The sequence below is a fragment of the Juglans microcarpa x Juglans regia genome, chromosome 1D (assembly GCF_004785595.1).
Source record: "Juglans microcarpa x Juglans regia isolate MS1-56 chromosome 1D, Jm3101_v1.0, whole genome shotgun sequence".
In the NCBI taxonomy this organism is placed as follows: domain Eukaryota; kingdom Viridiplantae; phylum Streptophyta; class Magnoliopsida; order Fagales; family Juglandaceae; genus Juglans; species Juglans microcarpa x Juglans regia.
This window is the reverse complement of record NC_054594.1, coordinates 46,374,371-46,400,122: the sequence shown is the minus strand read 5'-3', so window position 1 is coordinate 46,400,122 and position 25,752 is coordinate 46,374,371. Positions and strand designations below refer to the sequence as shown.

The window sequence follows — 25,752 nt, the reverse complement described above, 5'->3', positions numbered from 1 at the left end:
TCACCCTGGCCCAATGTGCAAAACGAAGAAAAGCACAGACGTGATCGAACCCCAGATGAACGCGCATTCCAAATCTCGCAAATCCTTCAAGTCTTCCGCCTCTTCGATCCCACCAGACCCCACCTCCAACAATTTCTCCTGCAACACCAACTTCAACACCACTGGTTCCAGCTACAATAACTACTGGTCCAAGTCTTCCGCCTCAAGCCGAGCCTCTCTCTCGAGCCTCAAGGACTCTCTCCCGGAGAACCCTCACGTCTACCAGTTCTCCGAAATCCGCGCCGCGACCAACAGCTTTCTCGCCAAGCGATTCTCCTCATCTTCCTCGTCAGCCTCGTGGCGTTGCTCTCTTCGCGACAAGGACGCCATCGTCTTCCAGCGCAAGCTCCGCCGTCCTATCGAATTACTTGAGCTACGAGACCGTGTCTTGACGATCGGTCGGAGTCACCACAGCAGCATAATCAGGCTCCTTGGCGCGTCTTTGTCCGGGAATTACGTTTACCTCGTGTACGAATTCGTTGAAGGTGCGAACCTCGCTGGTTGTCTCCGGAATCCTAAGAACCCTAATTTCACGGTCCTCTCCTCCTGGCTCTCGCGCATGCAGGTCGCCACGGACCTTGCGCACGGCCTCGATTACATCCACCATTGCACCGGGCTGAACTCCAGCTTCGTTCACAACCACATCAAGAGCTCCAGCATTATCGTAACCGAAGAGTCTCTGAACGCGAAGATCTGCCACTTCGGCACCGCGGATTTGTGCGGAGAAATCACCGAAAACAATAACTCAGATTCTGCGAAATCGAAGAAGTCGGATAGTCGGGAAATTAAGTTTGAGGGGACGAGAGGGTACATGGCTCCGGAGTTTCAGTCAACGGGAATTGCGACCCAGAAGAGCGATGTGTACGCGTTTGGAGTGGTGGTGTTGGAGCTGTTGTCCGGAGAGGAGGCCCTCAAGTATAGGTTTGAGGACGAGGGCTCTCGTGTCAATGGCGATGGGGGTGTTTATAGGAGGGTGAGCGTGATCGACACGGCGAGAGAGGCGGTGGCCGGAGGTGGTGGTGGGGAGGTGAGGAGGTGGGTGGATAGGAGGTTGAGGGACTCGTACCCGGTGGAGGCGGCGGAGAAGATGGTGCGGCTGGCGTTGGAGTGCGTAGAGGAGGATCCGGACAAGAGGCCCGATATGGGTCGGGTTGCGGTTACGGTATCCAAATTCTATATGGAGTCTCAGCAGTGGGCGAAGCGGATAGGCCTGCCCACGGAATTCTCGGTTTCGATGGCCCCCCGATGACGTTTTGCCACTGTATTCCAATTTTGCCCCCACCTCCTTTCTTGTGTAAGTTTTTTTTTTTTTTTTTTTATTCTCCGGGAGTACTTTAGTTTTAAAGGTGAGAAATGACATTTATTATTATAGGTGTGCAAGTATTTTTTTTTTTTTTTTTGAAAAAAAAGTAATAAAATATAAGATTTACATAAAAAAAAAAATTTAATTTTTAAATAGTAAATTCTATTTTTTTAAAAAAAGAATAGACGGTACTTGCACAATTCATAATTGTATCTAATTTTATTCTTGATTAATTTTTTTCAAACCCATTAAAGGAGATTGAGAGAAGTCAGCAGGCATTAAGATTTATAAATAGTAGTGAGATAAAAATGGTCGAGATAGTTTGTAAATAGTAATAAAATTTATAAATTGAAATTTATGAATAATAATAAATAATAGTGAGATCTCAACTCATTTCACAATCCAAATCGATTTTAAATGGATTGTGAATAACATACGAAATTTTTACTTTTCTTGACGACCTGTTCTGAATGTAATCTATGATGACTATCTGCTCTTTGTTTATTGTTCGTTATTTCGTGCTCTCTTTATATGTAAGAGAAATATTTGTACAAGTTTTAAATAGATAAATTTTATATAAATTTTTATAAAAAAGTAGATTTTATTTTAAAAAAATGTAAAAAATTTATTATTTATTAATAAGATTTATTATTTTATAAAAAATTTATATAAAATTTATCTATTTGAAATTTGTATCAAATATTACTTAAAATAATATGAGATGGAGGCCACTCCTAAAATCTTGACCAAAGTAAAGATGGTTGAAGTCGGAAGAAAACTTAAATGATGGTGGCAACGAAAATACGGCAAGATATTAAAGATGGTGCCGAGAAAAAAGGGGATGTGAAAGCCGAAGGTGGGGCCGAGCTTGACATCAGAAGAATCAAATAAAGAAGAGAATAGACAGGGTCTCTCTCGTCTTATCGTTTTCTTATTGTTTTTCCGAAGAGTTATGATGGATGGAGTAGGACAAAGGAACGTATTTGAATAAGGCGGTGCTATAATGGAAGGAAGCCAAAATCATTATTTTCAGTTTGGTATTATTCATTGGTATAGAAACAGTGGAATGGACCGACGCATGACCGCCAGGAAATTACATAATAAGTTGTCGACAATAGACTACTGACGAAATTGGTAAGGATCTACAACCTTCATCAATCTCAACACGTGTGCTTCTGTTTTTTATTTTCTCTGATATTCCTCTCTTATGACAATTTTCTTAGAAAATAAAGAGGAGAAAAGCTTGGACCAGATAGGTGTGAAAAATATTTTCTCATCGGCCAATAACAAACAAAGACGTAGGCAATTTATTTATCACTTAAATGCACTCGCGTGTATGAGAAAAAACGCCCACTCTCCCTCCCATCTTCACTCTCCTTTCTCTTCCTCTCATCTGCGACGCTCCGTGCCAACAAACCCACGCCAAAGCACTCTCGAGCCCATCTGCACTCTTCCACACCAAAACTCAATAAAAGACCAACAAATCAGCTAAGAGGCCAAAAAATGAAAAAAGTGGTGGAAATGCTTCACGAAATCAATGGTAACTTCTTGTAATCTGTTTGAGTTGGTCAAACAAATGAAATCAGGTAGTGAGTTAATGCAATCAAAAGAGTCCTTGAAAGAGTGATGACTACTCTTAAGTTTATGTATCACACATTAGGCTAGTAATTGAAGTGCTAAAAAGAGCAAGTTGGATGCTCTGATTTTTGTGTGCCCAGATGCATCCCCAAATTCAATTATTAGTTTGTGCTCATCAAAGTTGCACGCTGAAGCCCAACAGAAGACCAAACCGAAGACTAATGAAGGAAATCGCACAAAGTATGACCAAACAAAAAGTTTTTTTGCCTTTCAAATTTTGAAGACGATGTTTTGGAGCTTCCGTCCGTGTTGGTGTCAAGTGTAGGTTGGGGAGGGAGAGGGAGAGAAAGGAGATGGCTGGTTTTTTTTTTTTGGGCTTCCGTTGGCGGTGGAGGAGTGCATATGGGAGGGAGAGAAAGGAGAGGGTTAAGCGGGAAAGGGATCGTGAAGATGAGAGGGAGAGTTGGTGTCTTTTCTCATATATGCGGATGCATTTCAATGATAAATAGATCGCCTACGTGTCTGTTTGTTATTGGCATGTGAGAAAATATTTTTCACATCCATCCGGCTCCAAACTTTTCTCAACAAAGAAAATCGACATATTCAGTCAATTTAAATATATTTACATATATAGACTCAACATACATGTGCACACTTGTTGTAACAGTCTGAATAGATTGATTTGTATTGGTATTCTAATTGGCAACCTTGTGTGCCAAAGCTATCTCCGTCTATTTAAATTACAATTTCACTTCTGACCTGTTGGGCTGATCTTGAACATTTAACGGCCCCCAATTAAAATAAGACATGTAAGAAGTTTTATACTAGACACATTAAAATTGGTCTCATCTAATTATACCAAAGAAAGTCATTTTCTCGATTTGAGAACATGAGAAGTTGAATATACAAACTTCATTTTTCTTTGAACCAGTCTACCGCTACACCAAATCCATACCACTGTCGCACCAAATTTGATATGTTGCTGCCACAATTAGAAAACACCGTTGCACTACCAAGTTCTGTCACCCCCACGAAGCTCTTTCTCCCCCACAAACCTTTGTCACCCATCACAGCCTTCGCCCACCACAATAGACGTCGTCATCGACAGAGATCACACCGTCTCCTTCGCCATCCCATGGTTTGATTTTTGCATTGACTTCTCACTGATTTGTTTATTTTCCATGGGGTAATTTGCACTAATTCATGTAAATTATGTTGATTTGGCTGACATCTTTAATCTTTTGGAATCCCCTCCAATTGTGGACTTGAAGTTCGTGGACTTGTTTTCAAAGGAAATATATGCTTATATTGATGCGATGCCCTTGTCCCTTCACAAGCGGGGGAAGAAAGCAAAGTGCTCTTCGATCCCTTCCACTTCACGTCCCATGATAAACTTCTTTATGTTTTTTTTTTTTTTTACAGAGATCAGAACCCAACGAAGGAAAAAAAAGAAAAAAAGAAAAAAAAAAGAAGCAAAGTACAAAACCAACCTCAATTAAATGCTATAAAGGACTGGCCACCACTAACTATCATTTAAATAATTTTAAGTAAAATACGTGATTTAGCAATAGAAAACTAATATCACATATAAAGTATTATTTTCATAATTCTAGAATTAAGAATAAGATCAGAGCTCCCATAACACTTGAGTATCACGGCTTCGAGTGTTACGTCAGCGGCGACTTCGACGGTTTCGAGTGAAGAGAGTCACAAGCGAGGAGGATCACGAGATTTTTGGTCTAGTCCAGAGAGGGGGGTGAAGAGGGGGTGGTTTTCGTGTGAGATGATCTAGAGAGGGGCTTTTGTGCTAGAGGATGGGAGACGGGAGAAGGCTTCCGCGTAGATAAAGAGGGTGGGCTTTCGTACTGTTCATCTAAGCTGTAGGTACATGGGAACTAAAATGGAAAACCTATTTTTCATTCATTAGAGGATTCTCATTAGATTGGTTAAATGCATCTTTAAATTTTAGCTAATATTACATGAATTTACATCTACTTATTTTATTTAAATTCAATCATCACATTGGATTATCTATTTACTCTCTATATAATAATAAAATATTATTATTTTAATAATTAATTAATTATTTTTATTTTTATCACATTTTGTAGTTCTACCAATTAAATGTTAATAATAATTATATTCTAATTAAAATTAATATTAAAAAAGTATTAAATTAATAATAATTATATTCTAATTAAATTAATATTAAAAAAAGTATTATTAAATGTTAATAGTAATTATATTCTAAATGTTAAATGTTAATTATATTCTAATTAATTTAATTTGTTTGCTTGGAGTGAGAAATTAATATTTTAATATTTGATGAAACAATTATAGTTAGCTATATTTGGTGAAGTAATGTAACTGAAATCTAAATTGTTTTAGAGATGCCCAATCCAATGTGAGGTTTTTATTTTATACAGATTATCTAAATTTTAGCCATCATTTAATTTTGGTCAAACTTCTTAGAGAGCTGTTGTTTGGAGTTTATTAGACGAACCAGTCAGAAGATGTTCGCTTAAAATTAACCATATACTATAATTTTTTTTAACAGTTCTTCTACAAGCACACGGGATGGGTACACGCAGGGGAATCAGCTGATGTGGCATTATGCCACATCACCTGATATATTAAAAAAACAAAACAAACAAAATGCGGGAAATGAAATATATCGGATTTTTGGGTATACGTTGGTTTTTGGGTAAATTATTCTGGCCTTGGAATACAGCGTTTTTAAAGTTTTACACTTCTTCTTCACAGGAGGGTTTCGAACATAGAAAGGAACCCCCGATCAAAGAATTTTGGGTAGATCCCAGGTTTTTGCAGCAATCAGATATGGATGCACAATGCCCAGTGGCTCATGTGGTTGGACCAATTGTCGCAGCAAGTCCCTCATCCGCGACGACATCACGAAGAGACTGGTATGTTCTGCTTGCGGCCTCGTCCAGGAGTTCGATAACTTCGATGCCCAACTCGGTGGCCTCAATGGCCCCCAAGGCACCTTCGTTCGCGTCGGCACACCAGGTACAGGCACCCTTCACAATTACAAGGAAACGAAAGTCGACGCGGCCCAAACCCTAATCGAAAGCATGACGTTTAGCTTAGGTCTGTCTAGTTCCAAATCCAACGACGTCAAAACAATGATCGCCACGATTACTGAGAACGAATTCGGCCAAGGCGATTGGTTCCCTATTCTAATCGGCGCTTGCGCCTATGTCGTGATGATAAAAGATAACAAATTGTTATCGATTGCTGAGGTGGCGTCGATTATTGGTTGTAATATTTTCGAATTAGGTAGAATGGTTTCGCACGTGGTCGATTTCTTAGACTTGAAAGGGCTTGAGGAGTTTCCGGAATTTGACATCGTGGCCTATTTCCAACGGACAATGAGGAATAGCCCAAGGTTTACGGGAGTGCGGAGGGATAAGGTGGCAAGAATGCTCAAGCAAGGGATATTTCTCATTCAGTGTGCAGAGAGGTCGCCTACTTGACGAAGGGAAGTATTCGCACGAAGGGGAAGATGGGATTTCACAAGTTGAAACAGGGAGCATTCGCACGAAATGGATTATCCAAGTTGAAACGCAGCATTTCTTCTGGCATCTACGTGGAGGGCCCGGGTACGTGGCGTGTACCGCTCCCGAGTGCAAATAGCATTTTTGTTTTTTTAAATCATCAATATAAACTGAAACTTCAATTGTAAGATGTACCTTCTTACAATTTTTTTTTTTTTTTTTTGTTTTTTCATAAAATAGGAGGAGGGAGACTGGGATGAATTGGTAAATAATTTCAGTTTTAAAAATGCGCAAGGATGTAATTTCGTTTATATCCCTCACGTTGGTCGTATGTGGATCCGTCTCTAACCTGCGAACTTGGACGGTAACCCACCATGGCGGCGACTATGTTGCAGAAGAGGCTGCTCTCTCTCTTCGTCCGTAATCAGACTCAGCCCCACTCCGCTTCCCTCAAAGGTGCGCGCCACTGTCTTTACCTTCATTGGAAAACCCTATAAATGATGCACTCTATAGTTCAGTTATGACCGTGAGTGTTTTATCTGCTTAAATTGTATCTGGGACCATGACTTTCTTCTTCTTTTTGGGTCATTGGGAATCATGGGTCTTGTTTTTTTTTTTTTTTTTTTCAATTATAAGATTATACAGTCTGCGATTATGTTCTTGTTATTGGTTAGGTTAAAGTCTCGTGTTCTATGTCCGCTTATGGACCAAAACTGAGGAAATTGAAATAAATAAGCTATGCATTTGAAGCCTTGCACTTTCTTTTTGAGTTGAAATATTGTGAACATGTAGCTAAGACGTAGGTTCCGTTGGGTTCTGCTAAGAATCGTTCTCAGTGTGAAAACTTTGCCCACTGAGAACGAAATTGAGGATTCTACACGGAAAAAAAAAAGAATTAAACTTTGGTCTTTTCCTATCTACTAATTCCTTGATGAGTGAGCTTGAAGGGCATTTTTCATCCTGAGCAGGAAGTGGAAGTTTCCTGTGGTTTTTGTTCATCATTAGTATTTTTCTCCAAGAAGCAAACTTTTTCTTGAGCGAGTATAGGAATTGAGAATGGAGTTTAATGAAGTAGTTGTGTTCCCAAACAGGTCCTAAAGCTAGAGGTATAGCAAATGGTCAAGGTTTATTGGTTCTCTTTTTCATTTCAATGTTTAACAATCCTGTCTTATGGATGGACTCAGACACCTGGGAGAATAAGACCTCAGACGCCTGATTCAGTTTGGACTTTAGAGCGGAAAATTTTATTGTTATTGTTTTTCTTCTCTATGATTGCGCTGGTGACTTTCTTAGTTGTGTATTTCCTGCTTTTTAAAAAAAAAGGCTGGGTGTCTAAATTGTGTTTGTTTGTGTGGATTTCCCCTTGTTGATGGCAGAACCTTTTTGGCAACTTCTTCCTTCAGCAACTGCATCCTTTAGCAGCTCCCAAGTTTGTAAAGGAGAGATTCAGACTCAAACAAATCCAACCAGCCATGTTAATAAGGATTCAGAAAATCATGAAGCTGACAGTTTGAAGCCTGATGGCGATTCAGCTAATGTTCCCTCCAATATACATAGTAATGACAGTTCGACTGTTAAGTATTCTGCCACTTCAAACTTGAAAACATCGTCAAGGCATGATCTTGCAATGATCTTTACTTGCAAGGTCTGTGAAACAAGATCCATCAAGACAGTTTGTCGCGAATCATATGAGAAGGGAGTAGTGGTGGCTCGGTGTGGCGGGTGTAATAATCTACACCTGATTGCAGATCATCTTGGATGGTTCGGAGAACCAGGAAGCATTGAAGATTACTTGGCTGCTCGCGGTGAGGAAGTGAAGAAAGGTTCTGTTGATACCCTGAATTTGACACTCGAAGATTTAGCTGGAAGGGAACTTTGAAAGAATTATACAGCAGTACATCAGAAAAGTTTTCTGTGTTATGTCTTACTTCATCTCTGAACCTTAGTCTGATTTTGCTTTGTCAACATGAGGCATCCTTAATGAACACGTTGCTTTCTTGCTAACATGAAACATCGTGAGAAATGCATTCTGGTTTGAAGATGCAATGAGAAAAGAGCCATCCTTCACATCCGATTATAGGGTTGGTTGCCAACAAGTTGAAAGAATTTTATGCTAGTTATAAAGTCGGTTATAAATACACTACTTATTGAGAACATCTGAACATTAATATGTTTTTATGATAATGAATGTGGTGAATTTTCCCATTGATAATGTATTTGGTTTATCAATAAACAGATTTGTAAATAAATTTCCATTTGAAATGGGACAGCATTGAATAAAGCATATATCACCACTCTTCTATGAATGTGACAAACTTTTCCAATCGAGTCATCCTGACTTGGGACAAATATGACAAGAGCTGTTGGACGTGGAAGGTGTCGGAGCTTGAGACTTTGAGACTTGAGACTTGAGAGGCCAGCCTTGTGAACTAACCGACTGTCGATGATGTATATGTAAATTAGAACGACGGCGTTTGTTCATTTGTTGTAGACTAGGGATGTAACAGATCCAGTTTTGTACATTTTTAGAACCGAATCGGTATACATTTTGAAAATTTAAGAATTGATACCGGACCAATTCACTACCGAAACTGAAACTTCCAATTTTTTTGATTTCGGTCCGGTTTGATTTTTTCTGGTTTGACGTATTATTTATATTAGTAATAATATGATGTTTACATATACTAAACTATTAATCTATTTATATTATAGTATAAATATATTATATATATTAAAAGTAAGTTTATATTAATAACTTAATAGTAATGTTTATGTTTAAGATTAAAATTTTATGTTATATTAAATTTATATTATAAGATTAAAACTTATATGTTATTTCATATGTTATATTAAAAGTTATAAAATTAATTTTATGTTATATTACAGTTATATTAATTTTATGTTTTAAGATTAATATACTTCAATAATAAAGTTATAATTTCATATTATATTAATTAAAAATTTAACATATAATATATATAATTAATACAAAATTTTATAAATATATATACCAATTTTTTAAATATAAAAACTGGTATTTTACTGATTTAAGATTAATTTCGATTCTTAAAAATCAGTACCACGTTGAACCGCTTAAAAATTGGACTGAACCTGCCAGATCGATCCACCTATTCATTGATTTTCCAAATTTTTTTTTTACACCCCGTTGTAGTATTAAGCAGGGTACTGGTCCCACCGGAGAATCGAGTTGGTAACGGGTTTACGGGTCGGGCATGAGAAGTTTCTCCAGTGCTCTCCTTTTCTACTTGAATCCTAAAGGGCTAAGGAATTGTAAATTTGTTTTGTTGCAGACGTTATGGCTAGTCGTTGTGTTGCCTCCACTTTTCTACCTCCCGTTCACAGTTTTGCCCCTAGAACTTCCATGGCAACGGTGGGTTTGCTCTCTTGCCCACTCAACACCCTCAAAACACAATCCATCGCCAGAAGTTTCAGCATCCTCTCACTTTCCGCCTCTAGAAAACCTCTCACAAAATCACTCTTGGGTAATCTTTTTCAATACCAGTTCTTATGATTTATCTCGTGGGTTTAGTTTATCTTTTTCTTTCTTAAGTCCTTGTAGGATGCTCGACATGTATGTGTCACGTATTAATCCCAAGACAGGAACTTTCACTGGGATTATAATCAAGTCTGAGTTTTTATGGGTCATAATTATGAAATTTGATTGTTTTTGTGGGTACTCAATTATTTATTTTGGGCCACAATTTTATCTGGTTGTAATTGGTGGTTTGCATGGTTAAACCTGAATAAAGCACATTGGAGACACAGGAAGAATGTGGAAATTAATGGTAAATGGGAAGATGAATAATAAATTAAAGGATAGAAGATAATTATTTAGTTTGTTGTAAAATAGTCTTAATGTGCTTATTGGTTTGTGGCATAAGGAAAGGTTGAACACAAACGGTAAGGCTCCGTTTGCTTTATGGGGAAGAAATCCACCAAAAAGTAAAACGTATTAGCCCCAATACCGAACTTTCTATTGTTCGCAGTGTTCGTTGAGGTTTTGTCCTTTTTTTTTTTTTGGTTGACACCGCACTGGTCTACCGTCATTATTCTCCTGAATGAACGTCGTGATGGAATGTGAGTTGGATTGCAATTTTCTTGATGTATTTGGGTTTGTGTTTCATCTCTATTTTTATGGATCTGGATTTGGGTTTGTGTCTAAAATCTCAATTTTTAGATCTTCAGTGGAATGAGCACAATTATTGTTTTTGTAATATATAATTAGAGAAATATAGGACTTGATTTGGATCTCTCTCTCTCTCTCTCTCTGTTTTCCTTCTTCTTTTTCTCTTAAACCAGGATGAAAGTTGTTGGAGTTTCTACCTTGATTAATCAACAGCATATCACGTTATACCTAGCATATCACGTTACATCATGATTTAAGTTCACAGTTCTGTACAAACTGAAAGAAAACGTCCTTTTGGTTTCTGTATAAGGACAAACTTATGCACAAGAAATTTCCCTTTCATTGCTGGAAGTTCATTATTTTTCATTTAGAAGGCAATAGATGTGATGAGTTGAGTTTTGCTTCATCTTATGAGGCTTGGCAGTTTGGAAGAATAACGTTCTGAATTTGATGCTATTTGTGCAATTTCCAAAGACACAAATTGAGTGTCGGAAGTGAGTATCTATTGTATCCCTCTTTTTGGCAGTGAGATCAGTCGCTACTCCTGCTGAAGGTGTTGCCGTGTTTGATGACATGGTTTCTGGGACCGAGAGGAAGTATTACATGCTAGGTGGCAAGGGAGGTGTAGGGAAGACGAGTTGTGCTGCCTCACTTGCAGTTAAATTTGCTAATAATGGGCACCCCACTCTTGTGGTTTCCACTGATCCTGCACATTCCTTGAGTGATTCCTTTGCTCAGGTTTAGAAGATTTTTTTATTGTTCTGCATTCAAATATCTGCAAGCCAAGTGGCACTGAACTAATTTGAGTGTGCATGCATCTGATATTTTACCTAGGATTTGACTGGAGGGACACTGGTACCAGTTGAAGGACCTGATGCTCCATTGTTTGCTCTTGAGGTATATAGAAAACTCCCTGTATGATTACCTTATTTGTAGAACTCACTTTTTATAGTATATGTGTTGATGGTTCGTCTCATATACTTAATAAGTTACATTTCATTAGTTTTATTACAGATAAACCCTGAGAAGGCTAGAGAAGAATTCCGCAGTGCTACCAAGAAAAATGGTGGAACTGGGGTAAAAGATTTTATGGATGGTATGGGCCTTGGAATGCTTGCGGAACAGGTGAAGCTCTCTATTGAATTCTCAATATTGTAACCTAAGCCAGTAGTTATCTTCCCCTTTTTTGACAAGTAGTTATCTCCCCCTAATAGAGCTAGCAAAACAATACATCATGAATGTTCGCTTTAGTTTAGCCTTTATCACAGCTTGAAATAAGTTGAGAATTTATTTATCCCAAAAAGAAATAACTTGAGAATTTCGTTTAACCTGAATTGAGTTTAGTGGTTGTTCCATGGTTTATTTCTCTGTACTCGGTTAACTGGCTAAGTAGTAGGTTGCACGCTCATGCACATAAGTAGAGCTGTTCACTTATGTGCAACCGAGATTGGGTTTAGAGCCATGGAGAAGTCAATTATTTTTCCTTCATATACTTCCTCTAATCAGTTTAGGATATACCCATCCTTAGAATAAACATATAAAAAAGGAAGAAGGAACAAGTGAAATAAAGAAGCAGAAGAAGTTATAAATCTGGCAATATGTTTACTTCCTACTTGTAAAAAAAAAAAAAAATGTTTACTTCTTTGTTAACAGTACCCCAGTCTCTTTGATTGATGTTTTCCCCCTTTTATTGACAAAGTTAGGAGAGTTAAAACTAGGAGAGCTATTAGACACACCTCCTCCTGGTTTAGATGAAGCTATTGCAATATCCAAGGTATGTATTATATACGATACTTATTTTGCTTGCTGTTTTGCTCATTACATGTTTTTTTGTGGTTTTCTTGCTTGCTTACTAACTACAAATCTGTCAGGTGATCCAATTTCTTGAATCTCAAGAATATAGCATGTTTACTCGTATTGTGTTTGATACTGCACCCACGGTGAGTACATGAAGAATATTTTCTGTCACTTAAGTTTTTAGATTATGCATTGAACTTCCAGTTTTTAGAGTATGCGCTGAACTTGATGAGTTTTCTTTTACAGGGTCATACCTTGCGACTTTTGTCTTTGCCAGACTTCCTGGATGCATCCATAGGCAAGATATTGAAGGTAGGAATGTGAATGGATTGTAAGGAAAACGGACTGAAAAGTTCTTTCCGCTTAAAATTCTGGATTTGAAGTTGAAAAAGCGTGTATTGCATTCTCCACCAATGAAAAGCTAACTATGAGAATCTTGATGTTTATAATATTCTTTGGACGGAATCAAATGTCAATTATTGGATTAAGCAATTGGAACTTGGAAGATGATGTTTAGTTTCGATGTGATGATGAATTTATGTGCATAAACCATGTTCTTCAAGTTTGTTTAGTGGTCATTACATAATTGATAGTGGGGGTAAACCAGGCCAGGACTCAAAGAATTATTCAAGTTAATATTCTGGATTGGGAAATAGTTGAAAGCCATACCCAACCGGAAAAGGATGGTATCCGAATGCATTTGAAGTAATTATATGTCGGCACATCATTGGCCAATCTCTCTCTCCCTCTCTCTCTGTGTGCAAGTAATTGTTTCCCCCTATAAGTTCTTCCTAGCACCCATTTTGAAATTTTATGTGGTTGACACATTTGATAAAGCAGTTTCTAATCCTATATATGTAAATTTCCATGCATTTTTACTGGTAGGTAGGCATATTTTAAATTATATTCTGCTTGCATCACTTTATCGTACCATATTGCATTGATTTTGATTGCTAGTAAAATCATGGTTATTCTTCTAATACAAGCATTTTACCAATTCAGAATTATATTTAAAACTGGTTCTTTATAATACTTACTATACAGTGCTTCTAATGGTGCCATTTTCATTGACATTTTTCTTTAATTTGTTTTGGCCATGGTAGCTTAGACAGAAAATAGCATCAGCCACCTCAGCCATCAAATCTGTTTTTGGGCAAGAAGAAGCCCGGCCTGATGCAGTAAGCCTGACATCACTAGGAATTAGTGTGGTTCTCTCTTTTGATACAGATTTGAAAAAATATTCTAATATTCACCAAAATGCAGGCGGACAAATTAGAGCGACTGCGGGAGAGGATGATAAAAGTGCGTGAGCTTTTTCGCGACACAGATTCAACTGAGTTCGTCATAGTAACAATCCCAACGGTAAAAATGTTTCGAAGTACCTTCATACTAATTGTTTGTTTTGTTGTCTAAATGGTATATTTGCTCTATTTTTGCTTCCATTTTCTTTTTGCTTTCCTTGAGTGAAAGCAGTGGTGATTGACATAATTGTAGGATAGCTGATTAGCTGGTTTATTTTTTTATTTTTCCAAGGTGATGGCGGTTAGTGAGTCGTCAAGGTTGCATGCCTCCTTGAAGAAGGAAAATGTTCCTGTAAAGAGTCTTATTGTTAACCAGATTCTTCCTCCTTCTGTCTCAGACTGCAAGTTTTGTGCTATGAAAAGAAAGGTATTAATCAGCAGACTCTCTCATTGGTTGACAAGATTCTCTCAATTTCAGTACGAGCATAACTCTTAATGCTAGAACAATCCAAACTGTGAACATTTGTCATTAACACAAAGAAAATGTCTTGTGGTTTGATTTGTTCCTCTTTTTTTTTGTGTTTAAATTATTTCAGGATCAGATGCGTGCTCTCGATATGATTCGAGGTGATTCAGAGCTCTCCAGCTTGACCTTAATCCAGGCACCACTTGTTGATGTGGAGATCAGAGGAGTTCCAGCTCTTCGATTTTTGGGAGACATCATTTGGAAATGACCATCTACTCAATTAAGCGATGGCGAGGTAACCTTTCTTCTCTATTCTTTTGGCAGGTAGCCTCCTAATCTAATATCCCACTTTATTATCTGGAAATTGGGAGAACTAAGTTTGAACTGAAAGATCAAATTTTTTAATTTTTTTTCCCCCAGCAGTCTAACTGAAGCGGTGAGGATATATCACATACGAATGTGTAGCTTGGCAAGTTCATTAGTCAAGTGTCAACGTCAGTTCCAAAGAGGTGCTATCCTTTTATACCACAAATCTTTAGCTTGAGATGCTAGAAACTGTCGTACCCCAACCAAACTTTAAATTTTGAAGGGTCCCACAATTCTTCTTACTGCCGAAACCTTTCGAGACGTGTATACATACAACGTTTTTCTTTTCATATGTTCTTGGATACATATATAATTCTCTTCTTTCAATCAACTTGTATTATTCAGTGAGTAATACATCTTGACCAAGTGGTTTTTTTGAAGCTCAATCTCCGTTTATCCCTCCGTTTGGATTCCCAGAAAATGCCTAAACGAAGTAACTCCTGGCATTTGAAAGGTGAATATGGAGGTTTAGAAGTCAAAAGCACTAGTAAACATTTATCCTAAAAAGACCATGAAAAAAGCTAAACGTATTATGGAGCCAACTTGGATTCTTCAAGGTTCGAACTATTTTGTCAAAAGCCTTTCATATGATTCCCTCGGCCAATATAAGACGGCAGAATTTTCCAATCTTCGTCTCATTTTGTGATACAATCCTCACAAAGCAGTATGCATTGGCCATATATGTGCAAGTAATACGGGAAAAAGTGGTAATGAGTCCGATATCACTTCTTCTGGAAGATCAACATACAAAAAAATGCTATCACACGACAAACTAAACCAATGGATACGAGGATTGCTATACAAAGATTCCAATCATGAACGTTATAGCCGCTTTTCAGAAGAGAACCACAACGAGTTATCAGCCACACTCCATAATACCTGTTGTGCAAACATGACAAGTAGCATTATGGCTAATTAAAAACAGCAAAAAAATAAAAAATAAAACAACCCACGATCGCTTATCAAACAAATTATATATATATATATATATATAGAGAGAGAGAGAGAGAGAGAGAGAGAGAGAAGGGTGTTGACTGCGTTACCTTTCGGCATTTGCAGTGACAAATGCTTCCAAAGCCCACTTAGGGTAGCACAAATTAGCTAAAATCTTCATAAATTCACTATCTTTCGGCTGTGTTGCAATGAGAGTTAAAACAACTGGAAGAAGAACAGAACACTGCAAGGCACGGTACCATTTCAGTAAAAATAAAACGAAGAAAATCTATTAAAATGATAAGCTGATAATTTCTTAATGTCTCACCAGCTGGGCTGTACCAGGTTCGAAAACAATGGCCAATGAATGGGCTATACCAGTTACACAGTACACTAGGCAGAACAAAACAATGTAATTATCTGCAAAGCTAGATCTTGGATTTGTGAAAAAATAGAACATAGAGAGATATACTGCGGGCTTGATTACTGTATTAAAATGGTCAATCGTATCCTTAGAGAGGAAATAAGCTAAGCTGCTGATCCCAGAAGCACTCTCCCTCCAGTAGTGTAATTTATCCAGAGAAAACGATCTCAAAGCCGCAATTTTGCATAGAAGTGCTGAAATAAGTAACAAAGATCCGAGTAAGGAAGTGCCTTCGTGTGTATGGATGTTTGGTAGTATCATTTGACTTAACAAGACTGATTGATTAATTCCAAATTTGGCAATTGTTATGATTGTTGCTGTGGAATTCAGGTTATATAAGAAGATTGAAATTTGTTGCTTTTACGAGTAACAATACCTCCAATGTTAGGTATCTCAGTCATAAAGCTTTTTTATGCATAAATAATAAAATAAAAATTAAAACCAGCCTTACGAGCAGGTAACTAGGAATTTTCTGAACTTACAAACTGCAATAATGGTATAGGTATAAGCATCTGCACCAAATGACTGATCTTTCACTTTTACAAGTGATCCTAAGCAAGCTCCTGCAAGTAATAAGATCAGATAATCCATTGCTAGTATTCTAGCTTCCCGTAGTCGCTGCTTACCAACCCTGAAATGTCATGGACACAGAAGATGAACTAACACTGGATGGGGAACTCCAATCATATCACACACACACACACACAAAAAGAAAAAGAAAAGAGAGTAATATGGGGGGAAAGAAATTTCATGGGTGCAGAGACGAAAAAAGATGCTGAAATGGAATTAGCAGTGGATGGGTAACCTTTAACAGTCCTATCGTATGAAAAAAGAACATAGTAATATGAAGGGATAATACAGAATGACTTGTATCTTTAAAGAATACTCTGTAACTTAATTTGTGCTGTGAAACATGCAAGAAAAACACAAGGATTTCCTCCAAAATATTGACTCACTGGAAAGGCCAGCAAACTTGACACACATGACCACCTTTTACCCTTCATTTGGCTTTCAGTACAGGTCAAAGGAAGATTAGTGTTTGCAATTGTTTTAAAGTTCTAAACATTTTTTTTTTTTTATCACATTTTCCTCTATTTTCCCCATACTCTCAAGAACCAAGCAGAAATTCATAATATTTACAGGACAAAATGATTGTTCAGATAAAGAGCATATGGGAATACTTCGGATCTTCAAAATGCCAACCATGCTCCAGATTTCAGTGAATCAATTATCTAAAATTGTGATATTTGGAGGTACCGACAACGTAATTAACTATTTACCTCCCAAGGAAGTATTTGTATTGTTGGAATGCACCAGGAGTTCTTCGATTTGTTAAGTCCTTGGACTTCAAAAAATTGAGGTGCAATTTATCCCGCTGCAGTACCACATTACTTTTCATACCTTGCCATATCTCTCTGGCAAAAGAATGATCCTCCATTCCAGCACCAGAAGGATTTGTTTCATTAGCTAGAATTACATCCATAGAAGACCTAGAAAGTGCAGCGTTATTCTGCTGCATATCAAGGGGTATTGAGTACCCATTATGATGCATCCATCTGACTGGAAGATCTTTATAACTCACTCTTGAGCTGCCTCCAGGCACTACTATACCCTCCAAAATGTCAATAAAGTGATCTGGAGGATTCATACGCTCTGGGATATTGATCCCAAGGCCAGCAAAATATTCTTCGACTTTCTTCACTGGTCCATGATAGACGGTAAGACCACCTTTTGCTAGAAGTATCAAATCATCAAACATCTTGAACAAGGCGTAGCTGAAACAGAAATTTCACTGATTAATAAATAATAGAAAGTGAAGTAGTCCCACCAGCAACTACACTGAAGAATATGCCATAGAATTTAAGATGAATTCCGAGATAATTTTATTATCCCAGTTAAAAGAATTCATCTAGCCTGCTCAGTCTGCGCAGAATTCTTATAAGCATGTAAAGTAATTTTCTAAGCAACTTCCTTACACTGTATATTACTTTATATGAGTTATGACGTAGATCTGGTCCTAGACTAGTGCTAAAAAGTTCTTTTTTCTACAGGTCAAGAATAAGAATATAACTGAAAGGCCCCTCCTTACCCACCAAAGATTACTTTTCGGTCTTCTAACATAATTGTGCAAAACATTGAAAAGAGATTTTCCAAAAAATGCAGAATTGTGATTGGAGAAGTTAACCTTGGTTGGTGAACCACCATGCAGATGTTTACCCCTTCAAGAGCTTCACGTCGAAGTGCTCTAAGAAGTTGCAGAGACGATGCACTGTCCAAACCAGATGTTGGTTCATCTAAGATCAAAAGTGAAGGTTCCATTACCATTTCCAATCCCACATTTACTCGCTTCCGCTGGCCTCCAGATATTCCTCGTTTTTCCACTGTTCCAACCAATGATGACCGCACTGTCTGAAGCCCCAAGAACTCAATAACTCTTTCAACAACCAGAACTTTGTCCGGTTTTGACAAGTCGGTTGATAATCTTTGACAATCAGAAGTCCATAAAAAATGCCAAAAGTTTATACAGGAAGCTTGACAGAAAATCATTGTGCAGAACATAGCTAAGAAGAGTGCACAACAGAAAGGAGTAAGACAAGCAAAGACAATCTTCAAGTCATTGGCATGCTACAACAGGAAACTCCATAATTGAAGGTAAACTTTGAATAGACTTCAGAAGCTACTTCAAAACATTTTTTTTTATCGATAAACAAAAATTTTATTGATCATGAAATAGACAAAAGCCTGAGTATATGGGACATATACAAGAGCGTTGCCTATGCATGCTAGTTTAGTGATACAAGGAAGTCGTGAAAATACATGCCATTAAAATCAATTACAATCGACCAATGGAGTAAAGTATTGAAAAATAAAGTTAAGCTCATCCATTGACCACTCTCATCTTCAAAACATGTAAAACACTTTTGAAAGAAACATCATTACCATGATGTGGAGCAGGAGGTTGTACTTCTTTAATAAATTCGCTGCCATTTTTGGTAGCTTCGCTTAAAAACAGGGGATTGAGCAAATAATCATGAGGCTATTGAGTGATTCGTTCTCCAGTCTTCATTTAGAACAACTTTTAAGTTGACTTCCAGGTTTAGTCTCGTGTGGTTATTGTAACAGGATGACAATTACACGGCCAAGCATGCAGCATACCATAGTTTGTGCATTTATTCCTCTTTCATGTTAAATAAACTCATCAAATGAAATAAAGTAAAAAGGAGGGGGTACCATTCAAGTACACAGGGAGTATAGAAGGTCCCCCAGAACCTACAACATAAAGTTTAAAAGATAAAAAAACTCCAAGAAGGAAGAATGTACACTGCCCAAGGCAGTCATCCAATCAAAATGAGATCTCAGAATCAAACTAAGCCTGCTACATGTGGGTTTCAATGCTGATCGAAATTGTGGAATTTAAGGAATTAGACTACAGTATCAGACAACACATTACTGTCTTCTGAGTCATGCTTCTGGGAGGAATTTCCTAAAGCCTAGCAATAACACAATAAAACTGGCTAAAACAAATTCAACTAGTAGAAACTCAAAGTCAGAAAGTTTCTGAAAGTAAAGAAAAGAAACTGCCCTGAATTCTCAACTGCCAATCTATTGGCTTTGATTTTCCACTCAAAGAGGCTGTTCTAAATATACGGTGCATATAGCCAACATAATGGCACCCAACTATGTGTAAAGTTATAGACAGTTTATTACTGAGAGAAAAAGATTGTTGCCTTTTGCTCTTTTGTTTTGATCAATGGCAGTTCGATGATAACTTTAGTACCAAATATTCTTAAGTGAAGATGTTAATATGAATAGTACATGAATATGCAGTGGGAATCTGCAAGGAGCTAAATGAGATGTACCTGCACTTTGCACTGAACCAGAGATTCTCTTCCACTGTCAAATTTCCATGCACAACGTCATCTTGTGGCACAAAACCAACAATTTTCTTATATGAGTGGATTGACTCATTCTTTCCATTTATAAGAATTAAACCAGTCATTTTGCATCCAATTGCCTTTCCCGCCACAGCAGAGAGAAATATTGTTTTTCCAGCCCCAGATGGACCCATGACAGCAGTAATGCGGCCAGGCTTTATTTCGCCGGTAACACACCTCAATAAGTGCTTGTTTTTTGCTTTCAAGGTAAGAGTCAGATTTTTGAAAGAAATCTCAAGTAGAGGCCTTTTCCTAATTTCAGTATTGGTAGCTAGTTTTACTATTCCTGAGAAGGTAAGTTTCTCATTCTCTTTCTGCTGAGCTCTCTCTTTCTCAAGTTGAGAATATGCATACCTAAAAATTTGGGTATGCGTTTGTTTTCCCTTTGGCACAGGCACGTTCATATTCTTATCTCCTGTTCCAACATTGAAACCTCGACAGCCATCAGGGTCATCTTCAATTTCTTGCATTATTCGCAAGAGGTCACTGGGTTCCGTTTTCTTCTCTACTGATGTCACTCTTGAAGACAGAAATGCAACAGAGTCTGAAGTACTTGGTTGCTGTATTGGATCATCATCTGATTTGACTTGATCCAAAATCTTAAGTTTCTCAGGATGTGTAAAATCTTTTTTACGAGAAAAAGTGCGTGATAGATGAGCTTGCAAGCCACTTGCATGCTTCTTAGCAGCATCTTTTGCTGTTTTCCACTTCTGGCGTGCCGTTGCTGTCTCCCTTGCACTTCTGGCTGCTGCTTCTCTGGATTTGGCCAGCCTCCTTTCCCTAGTGGTTAGAACTTGGTCAGAACAGTTGTAAATGATGAGTAGTAGAGTACTTAAAGCAGCCTGCATAAGTAATTGAAAGGCGTCAGTTTATACTAACATGATTTTTCATGGCCGATATTAACCATGATTTCACTAGGAACTAAAAGCACACTTCTTGTTGAGTATATGAAACAGGAAGTCAAAAGAATGCAAAGCTGTATCAAGAAATATTGTTAAAATATTTCAGGGAATATCCCATTAAGATTAGTACAGTTTGTCGAAAGAAAAATCAATGATGTTGAGCCATGGAGTCCAAAATCGGTTATCAAGTTTTCAGTTCAGAAGTAAAGTGGGCAACCTACCAAAAGCATAATTCCATATGCTTGCATGTTTTGTTTCGCAGAGTTTGGATTGCATGAAGACAACTTGAAGCAGCCTGCAGGATAATTGGTAAAGAGTTAAATGGACTTGGCAGCTAGCAGAACAGAAAATAGTAACTTCAAGAATACAGGAATAAAGACATAATCATCAAATATTATCATATATACAAATTCTAAAATATTAGCATATAAACAAATACTAAAATTCATCTCTACACTACTGAGACCACAACACTATGTGCACTAATGCATACACACGTATGCCTTTATGACCATATATTATATTAAACTAAAATAATTTTGGGCAATAAAAAGCAGAAGATAGAGAACTTACTTTTCTCGGATGTAGAACCCATCCTGCAGTAATTTCTGCCATTCCATTAAAAATATTTTATAGCATTAGATAGGTAAGTATAGAGGCAGCAAGAAGCAACTATATTATTGTAAAAAAGAGTATTAGCACGATTAAGAAAAAAAACAAAAAGTTTACTGTACTATCTTGTCGAAACATGATGGAACAAATGGTACAAGGTTGCAACCCGCAAAAAGTTATATAAGGTTGCTACATAATCAAGAATAAGGGAAATTTTTTATACCCACTACTGCAAGTAATTCTTCTGGTGGTAGTTGGACAAAATGATCCTGCTGAACAGAATAACTCACTGCTGCTACCAACATCAGCCCAAATATTTGCTCCTCCACAAGTATGGTTTGGTTGCCCAGGAGGTAGTTGGTATAGATATCTGCAGAAACATATATGTGTATGATTTGCATGCATGCACGGCAATTAAAATTATAAATTAAGTGATACTAGGGGCCGAATATCAACTTACGGTTCACAAACACCAGTGGTTTTGTTGAGCTTAGCAAGGGGACAGTAAGAACCTAGCGGGCATGCTTCAAGAACATGATATCCAATAGCAACAACCAGAAGAAAAATTAGTAACATCTTTTTACCAAGTTCAAGAACATATTACACTTCAAAGAAGGGAACTGGTTGACCATTGAAAGTTCATCCTAAGGGCAGAAATTTACATGCAATCTCCTATTCAATTACTACCAATCACCAATTTTTCATGGTAATTTTTTTTTATCAGTAAACAAGATTTTATTGATCAAGAGTAGGCAGGAGCCCAAATATACCGAAAGGATACTTAGCTTTTCAAGGTAGTTGATGCCCTCTTAAGATAAATTAGCTTTTTTTCTCAATTATAACCTACAACCATTTTAGCAGAAAGAAAACATGTAAAGGATTATCTATTACTTACGTATCATGCATGTAATACCATGAGGACAGAAGAAACCCTCACAACAAGCCTGGCAGTTCAGAGTTCTTGCAGGGATGACCTTTGCATCATTAAGATTAACCTGCTGATTTGAATTAACACTACAAGCCCATCCTGGTTCACAACCAGAAACCCATGAAGTTAAATTACAGTTCTTATTAGGTTTCAAGTAATTTTCACTTCCCGGACCTTCGAAGAAACTATTCAAGTAAAATTTCATTTCTGCTGCTGTACACACGCGCCGTGTAATGTCTCCTGGTGAGCAATGAAAATCACCACAAAAGTATGAGAAGATAGGAATTATAACTAAAAGTATTTACCAGTAGATTGATAACATTTGGCAAGGAAAAACTGCATGTGTTACTCGGATTTTTGGTGATGAATTTTCTAGGCCCTCCTTGCACTCATGGTCCTTTATGCTTAACCATAAACTCGCCAAAGCAGAACCAGGCTGAGGAGCACGCTAGTGCCACAAATAGTAACTTACTTAATAAATTGAGGGTCGTAAAAATTTATTCTGATTACAAATCGGATGAGCATGAACCATAAATTTTCTTCTTTGACACCTCTAGTAGCTATGGAAGATGGTGTGAACCATTAGAGTAATATGATAATTATGTTGAACTTGGTATACAATACTGAAATTTAAAATGTGAGATCTAGCATCATTCCAAACCCTAAAATTCTATTTACCTCCATCTAGTCAACCAAACAAGGCGTGGTTGTCTTGTATCTCTGAGATTTCTACCACTACATCAGTAATCTTTCAGAGTTTCACACCAGTGCAGTTTTGGGCTGAGAAATGAACACCTAAATTGGTTGGAGATACAACACTTAAGCTAAACAGAAGAACGCAAAAATTCTAGAGCATTGATTGATATTTTGTTGATTTCTCTCCGAAATGAAAAGGAAGATCTCTGCTTTTCCTGCATTTTCTCAGTAATCAAAAGAGTGGCATTATTATTTTTCTTTCTACTTGTTGATTAGTAGTTGTACCATTAGTCTTTTGTATGCAAGAAGACAAGAAGTCCAAGTTGGATGAGAAATCAAATGCTCGGCCCCAATCAGCATCCCTGAACCAACAAAGTAAGCTTCAAAACCCACTCGGTTAAAATGAAAGACTAAAGCATGTGTAAACATATCTGATTATATATGACGTTCTAACATTTTATAAATAAAATTAAAGGGAATCGTTGATTATGTAGCCAAGAATAAAACAATATGCAAACTGCATTCTCTAGCAGCTTAAGCTTTGGTTGCGACTATGTGATTAGACCATTGTATTATCGTTATTGGCAATAACTCAAATCAACCCGGCTAATTCAACTAAATTTGAGTTTGACTTTGCAAACCCCAATTAAAAAAAACATATATTCAAAATCCTGATTTAGTTTCGTGACTCGTATTTTCTGAGCAACCGAGCATAGCGCAAAGCAAAAAAGAATCACTGACCAATCCTTAATGCAGAAGCTGGACTGGTTGCCGACATCCTTCTGAATAACAGCGCTCAGATTGGAAAGCTGACCGTAGACAACCTGTGTGATAAGCGCAAGAGTTGCAGGGTTGTCAAATTGGTTAGTATCGCCAGTCGCATCTTGGCACGGGACCAACTGCACCAAACACAGAATTATAACGGCTAAAATGAGAGTTGTCCACGAGGTAAATGTCTTGAACTTCTTCTCGAAGCTCATTTGGGCAATGGAAGATGATGGGGGTAATGAAACAAGGACTGCTGATATTATCAAAGGGAGGCGGAGTCTGCAGAATGTGATCGGTGCGGGTGGAGATCCAGGGACGAGCTGAGCTGGGGTCAGGGCAACTTGGTCTGTTCATCCGTGGCTGGGGATCTACGTGGGGGGGTTTCAGAGGTCAAAATGTGGATGGAAGTATAGCGGCGGAATGTGGCAATGAGAGAGAGAGAGAGAGAGAGAGAGAGAAGTGAAGGGAGCATGGTGGGACCAAGCAGGGAAACCACGTTCTAAAGACTTGGCTTTGCCGGCCTTCAGACAAGTTCGGTATTGTTGTCTTTGGAATCGTTGAGACCAGAAACATATTCGAGTATTTAAAAGCGATCGTGCTTGCAGATGAATGTCTTGTAATAAGAAAACCCGTAAAGGGTGGAAATTAAACTAAAATTATGGAGAGCATGTCTTTTACTTTCGTCTCTACTCCGGAGCTCGTAAGATATGAGTCTTTGGTTCGGGAGTACCTTAAGCTTAGGACATATTGTTTGGATTATTGGTTAAGCCCGTTTTTGTATGGTGAAATTGTTTTATTTTATCTCATATTATCTCATTATTATAATTTTTTTAAATTTTTATATAAAATATAATAAATAATTTATTTTTTTAAATCTTAAAATAATAATAATATTAAAAAATAATATATTAATAATATTTTATTTAATTTTAAATTTTTATCTCAACTTAACTTACTAAAACGGTAACTAAGTATCTAATCATTTTAGTTTCCTTTTTTATATTTTATTATCAGAATGCGATTTTTACTGAAGATACTAGATAGCAAGTGGTATAATTAGAATTGGAATTATTTATCATTTATTTTATTATCATTATCCAGTCATTCTTTTACGTGGTATCAAGTAATTTGTTCATAAATAAAAAACAAAAAATAGTTTTAATTATTTAATATCCTACCAGAAAATGGCGAAAAAATAACGGGCAGTACTATTCTTGTTATTTTTATTCTTTTGATAAGGTATAGGGTTATTTTAGGCCTTGTTTATTTTTAGAAAATATCTCAACTCATTTTATTTCATATCATCTTATTATTATAATTTTTTTAAATTTTCATACAAAATAAAATAAATAATTCAACTTTTTCAAATCTCAAAACAAAAATAATATTAAAAAATATTATTCTACTTTTTAATTTTAATCTCATCTCATCTCATTTCTGAAAACAAGCCAACCCTTAGTTTAGCTACTAGTATTCCAAAAATGAGGTAAGTATCATTAAGTTGTAAGATCACCACTACAGTTGAGGCTTCCATATAAGAGTAGGCTCCTGTCAGTAATGACTGTTGGCGTATCGTCTAGTATAAATTTATTTTTTATTTTTATTTTTTAATATATTTAAAAAATAAAAAAATATACTTTAAAAGTTATTTTCTTAATGATTAAATAAAAATAAAATAAAATACATGAATAATTAAAATGATAAGACAAACACTACAAGTTATTTTCTTAATTATTAAATAAAAATAAAATAAAATACATGAATAATTAGAATGATAAGACAAACTCTTGCTCAGATACCCACTGTATTTTAGTAACGTTGAAGCAAATTACGAGATGCTGACTACTAATCGAACGATGTTTGCACACATGGCAAAAGACAAACACAAGAGTTTGATAGATTGGCCAGCCGGTGATAGCATTAAATTATATTTCTGTACGTGGTATTGATGATAATTTCGAACCTTTTTTTTTTTATAAAAAAAACGGCTTTTTAAAGGAAAATAAGAGTACTTATATAGACACAATATAGTAATTTGAGACTCACGGATAATATTTAATATAATGAAATCTAACTATCTCTATTTTTGAATAGTTGAAACT

At 36.8% G+C, this 25,752-nt stretch overlaps 5 protein-coding genes across 8 annotated transcripts; 4 read left to right on the top strand and 1 right to left on the bottom strand.

Moving 5' to 3' along the window:
* Positions 1-13: 13 nt before the first annotated feature.
* Positions 14-1,356, top strand: LOC121264026 (lysM domain receptor-like kinase 3). Its single transcript, XM_041167058.1, has one exon. The coding sequence runs from the start codon at positions 14-16 to the stop codon at positions 1,286-1,288; it is 1,275 nt and encodes a 424-aa protein (XP_041022992.1). The 3' UTR covers positions 1,289-1,356.
* A 4,413-nt stretch (positions 1,357-5,769) lies between these two features.
* Positions 5,770-6,463, top strand: LOC121248242 (plant-specific TFIIB-related protein PTF2-like). The gene has a single exon (XM_041146648.1). The coding sequence runs from the start codon at positions 5,770-5,772 to the stop codon at positions 6,412-6,414; it is 645 nt and encodes a 214-aa protein (XP_041002582.1). The 3' UTR covers positions 6,415-6,463.
* A 280-nt stretch (positions 6,464-6,743) lies between these two features.
* On the top strand, positions 6,744-8,400 carry LOC121264010. Its single transcript, XM_041167035.1, has 2 exons — positions 6,744-6,891; positions 7,812-8,400. The coding sequence occupies exons 1-2, from the start codon at positions 6,810-6,812 to the stop codon at positions 8,312-8,314; spliced, it is 585 nt and encodes a 194-aa protein (XP_041022969.1). The 5' UTR covers positions 6,744-6,809; the 3' UTR covers positions 8,315-8,400.
* A 1,305-nt stretch (positions 8,401-9,705) lies between these two features.
* Positions 9,706-14,800, top strand: LOC121263997 (ATPase GET3B-like). Of its 2 annotated transcripts, none has more exons than XM_041167014.1 (12): positions 9,706-9,938; positions 11,109-11,320; positions 11,417-11,479; positions 11,597-11,707; positions 12,282-12,356; positions 12,454-12,522; positions 12,626-12,691; positions 13,483-13,557; positions 13,643-13,741; positions 13,913-14,047; positions 14,217-14,381; positions 14,510-14,800. In XM_041167014.1, exons 1-11 carry the CDS (start codon positions 9,752-9,754, stop codon positions 14,352-14,354), a joined length of 1,230 nt encoding a protein of 409 aa, XP_041022948.1. In that variant the 5' UTR covers positions 9,706-9,751; the 3' UTR covers positions 14,355-14,381; positions 14,510-14,800. The 2 variants fall into 2 exon arrangements, with proteins under 2 accessions (XP_041022948.1, XP_041022956.1); XM_041167022.1 differs by having other exon boundaries at positions 9,707-9,938; positions 14,507-14,800.
* A 180-nt stretch (positions 14,801-14,980) lies between these two features.
* Positions 14,981-24,333, bottom strand: LOC121263977 (ABC transporter G family member 24-like). 3 transcript variants are annotated; one of them, XM_041166998.1, is made up of 14 exons: positions 23,624-24,333; positions 23,168-23,244; positions 22,154-22,426; positions 21,719-21,782; positions 21,486-21,628; positions 21,220-21,254; positions 20,868-20,941; positions 19,670-20,524; positions 17,995-18,291; positions 17,090-17,584; positions 16,292-16,440; positions 15,714-16,003; positions 15,496-15,629; positions 14,981-15,331 (listed from the first exon to the last, which is right to left on the bottom strand). In XM_041166998.1, exons 1-14 carry the CDS (start codon positions 23,860-23,862, stop codon positions 15,175-15,177), a joined length of 3,282 nt encoding a protein of 1,093 aa, XP_041022932.1. In that variant the 5' UTR covers positions 23,863-24,333; the 3' UTR covers positions 14,981-15,174. The 3 variants fall into 3 exon arrangements, with proteins under 3 accessions (XP_041022932.1, XP_041022925.1, XP_041022941.1); XM_041166991.1 differs by having other exon boundaries at positions 19,670-20,586; positions 21,482-21,628; positions 23,624-24,330; XM_041167007.1 differs by lacking the exon at positions 23,624-24,333 and having other exon boundaries at positions 19,670-20,586; positions 21,482-21,628; positions 22,154-22,966; positions 23,168-23,230.
* Positions 24,334-25,752: the final 1,419 nt, after the last annotated feature.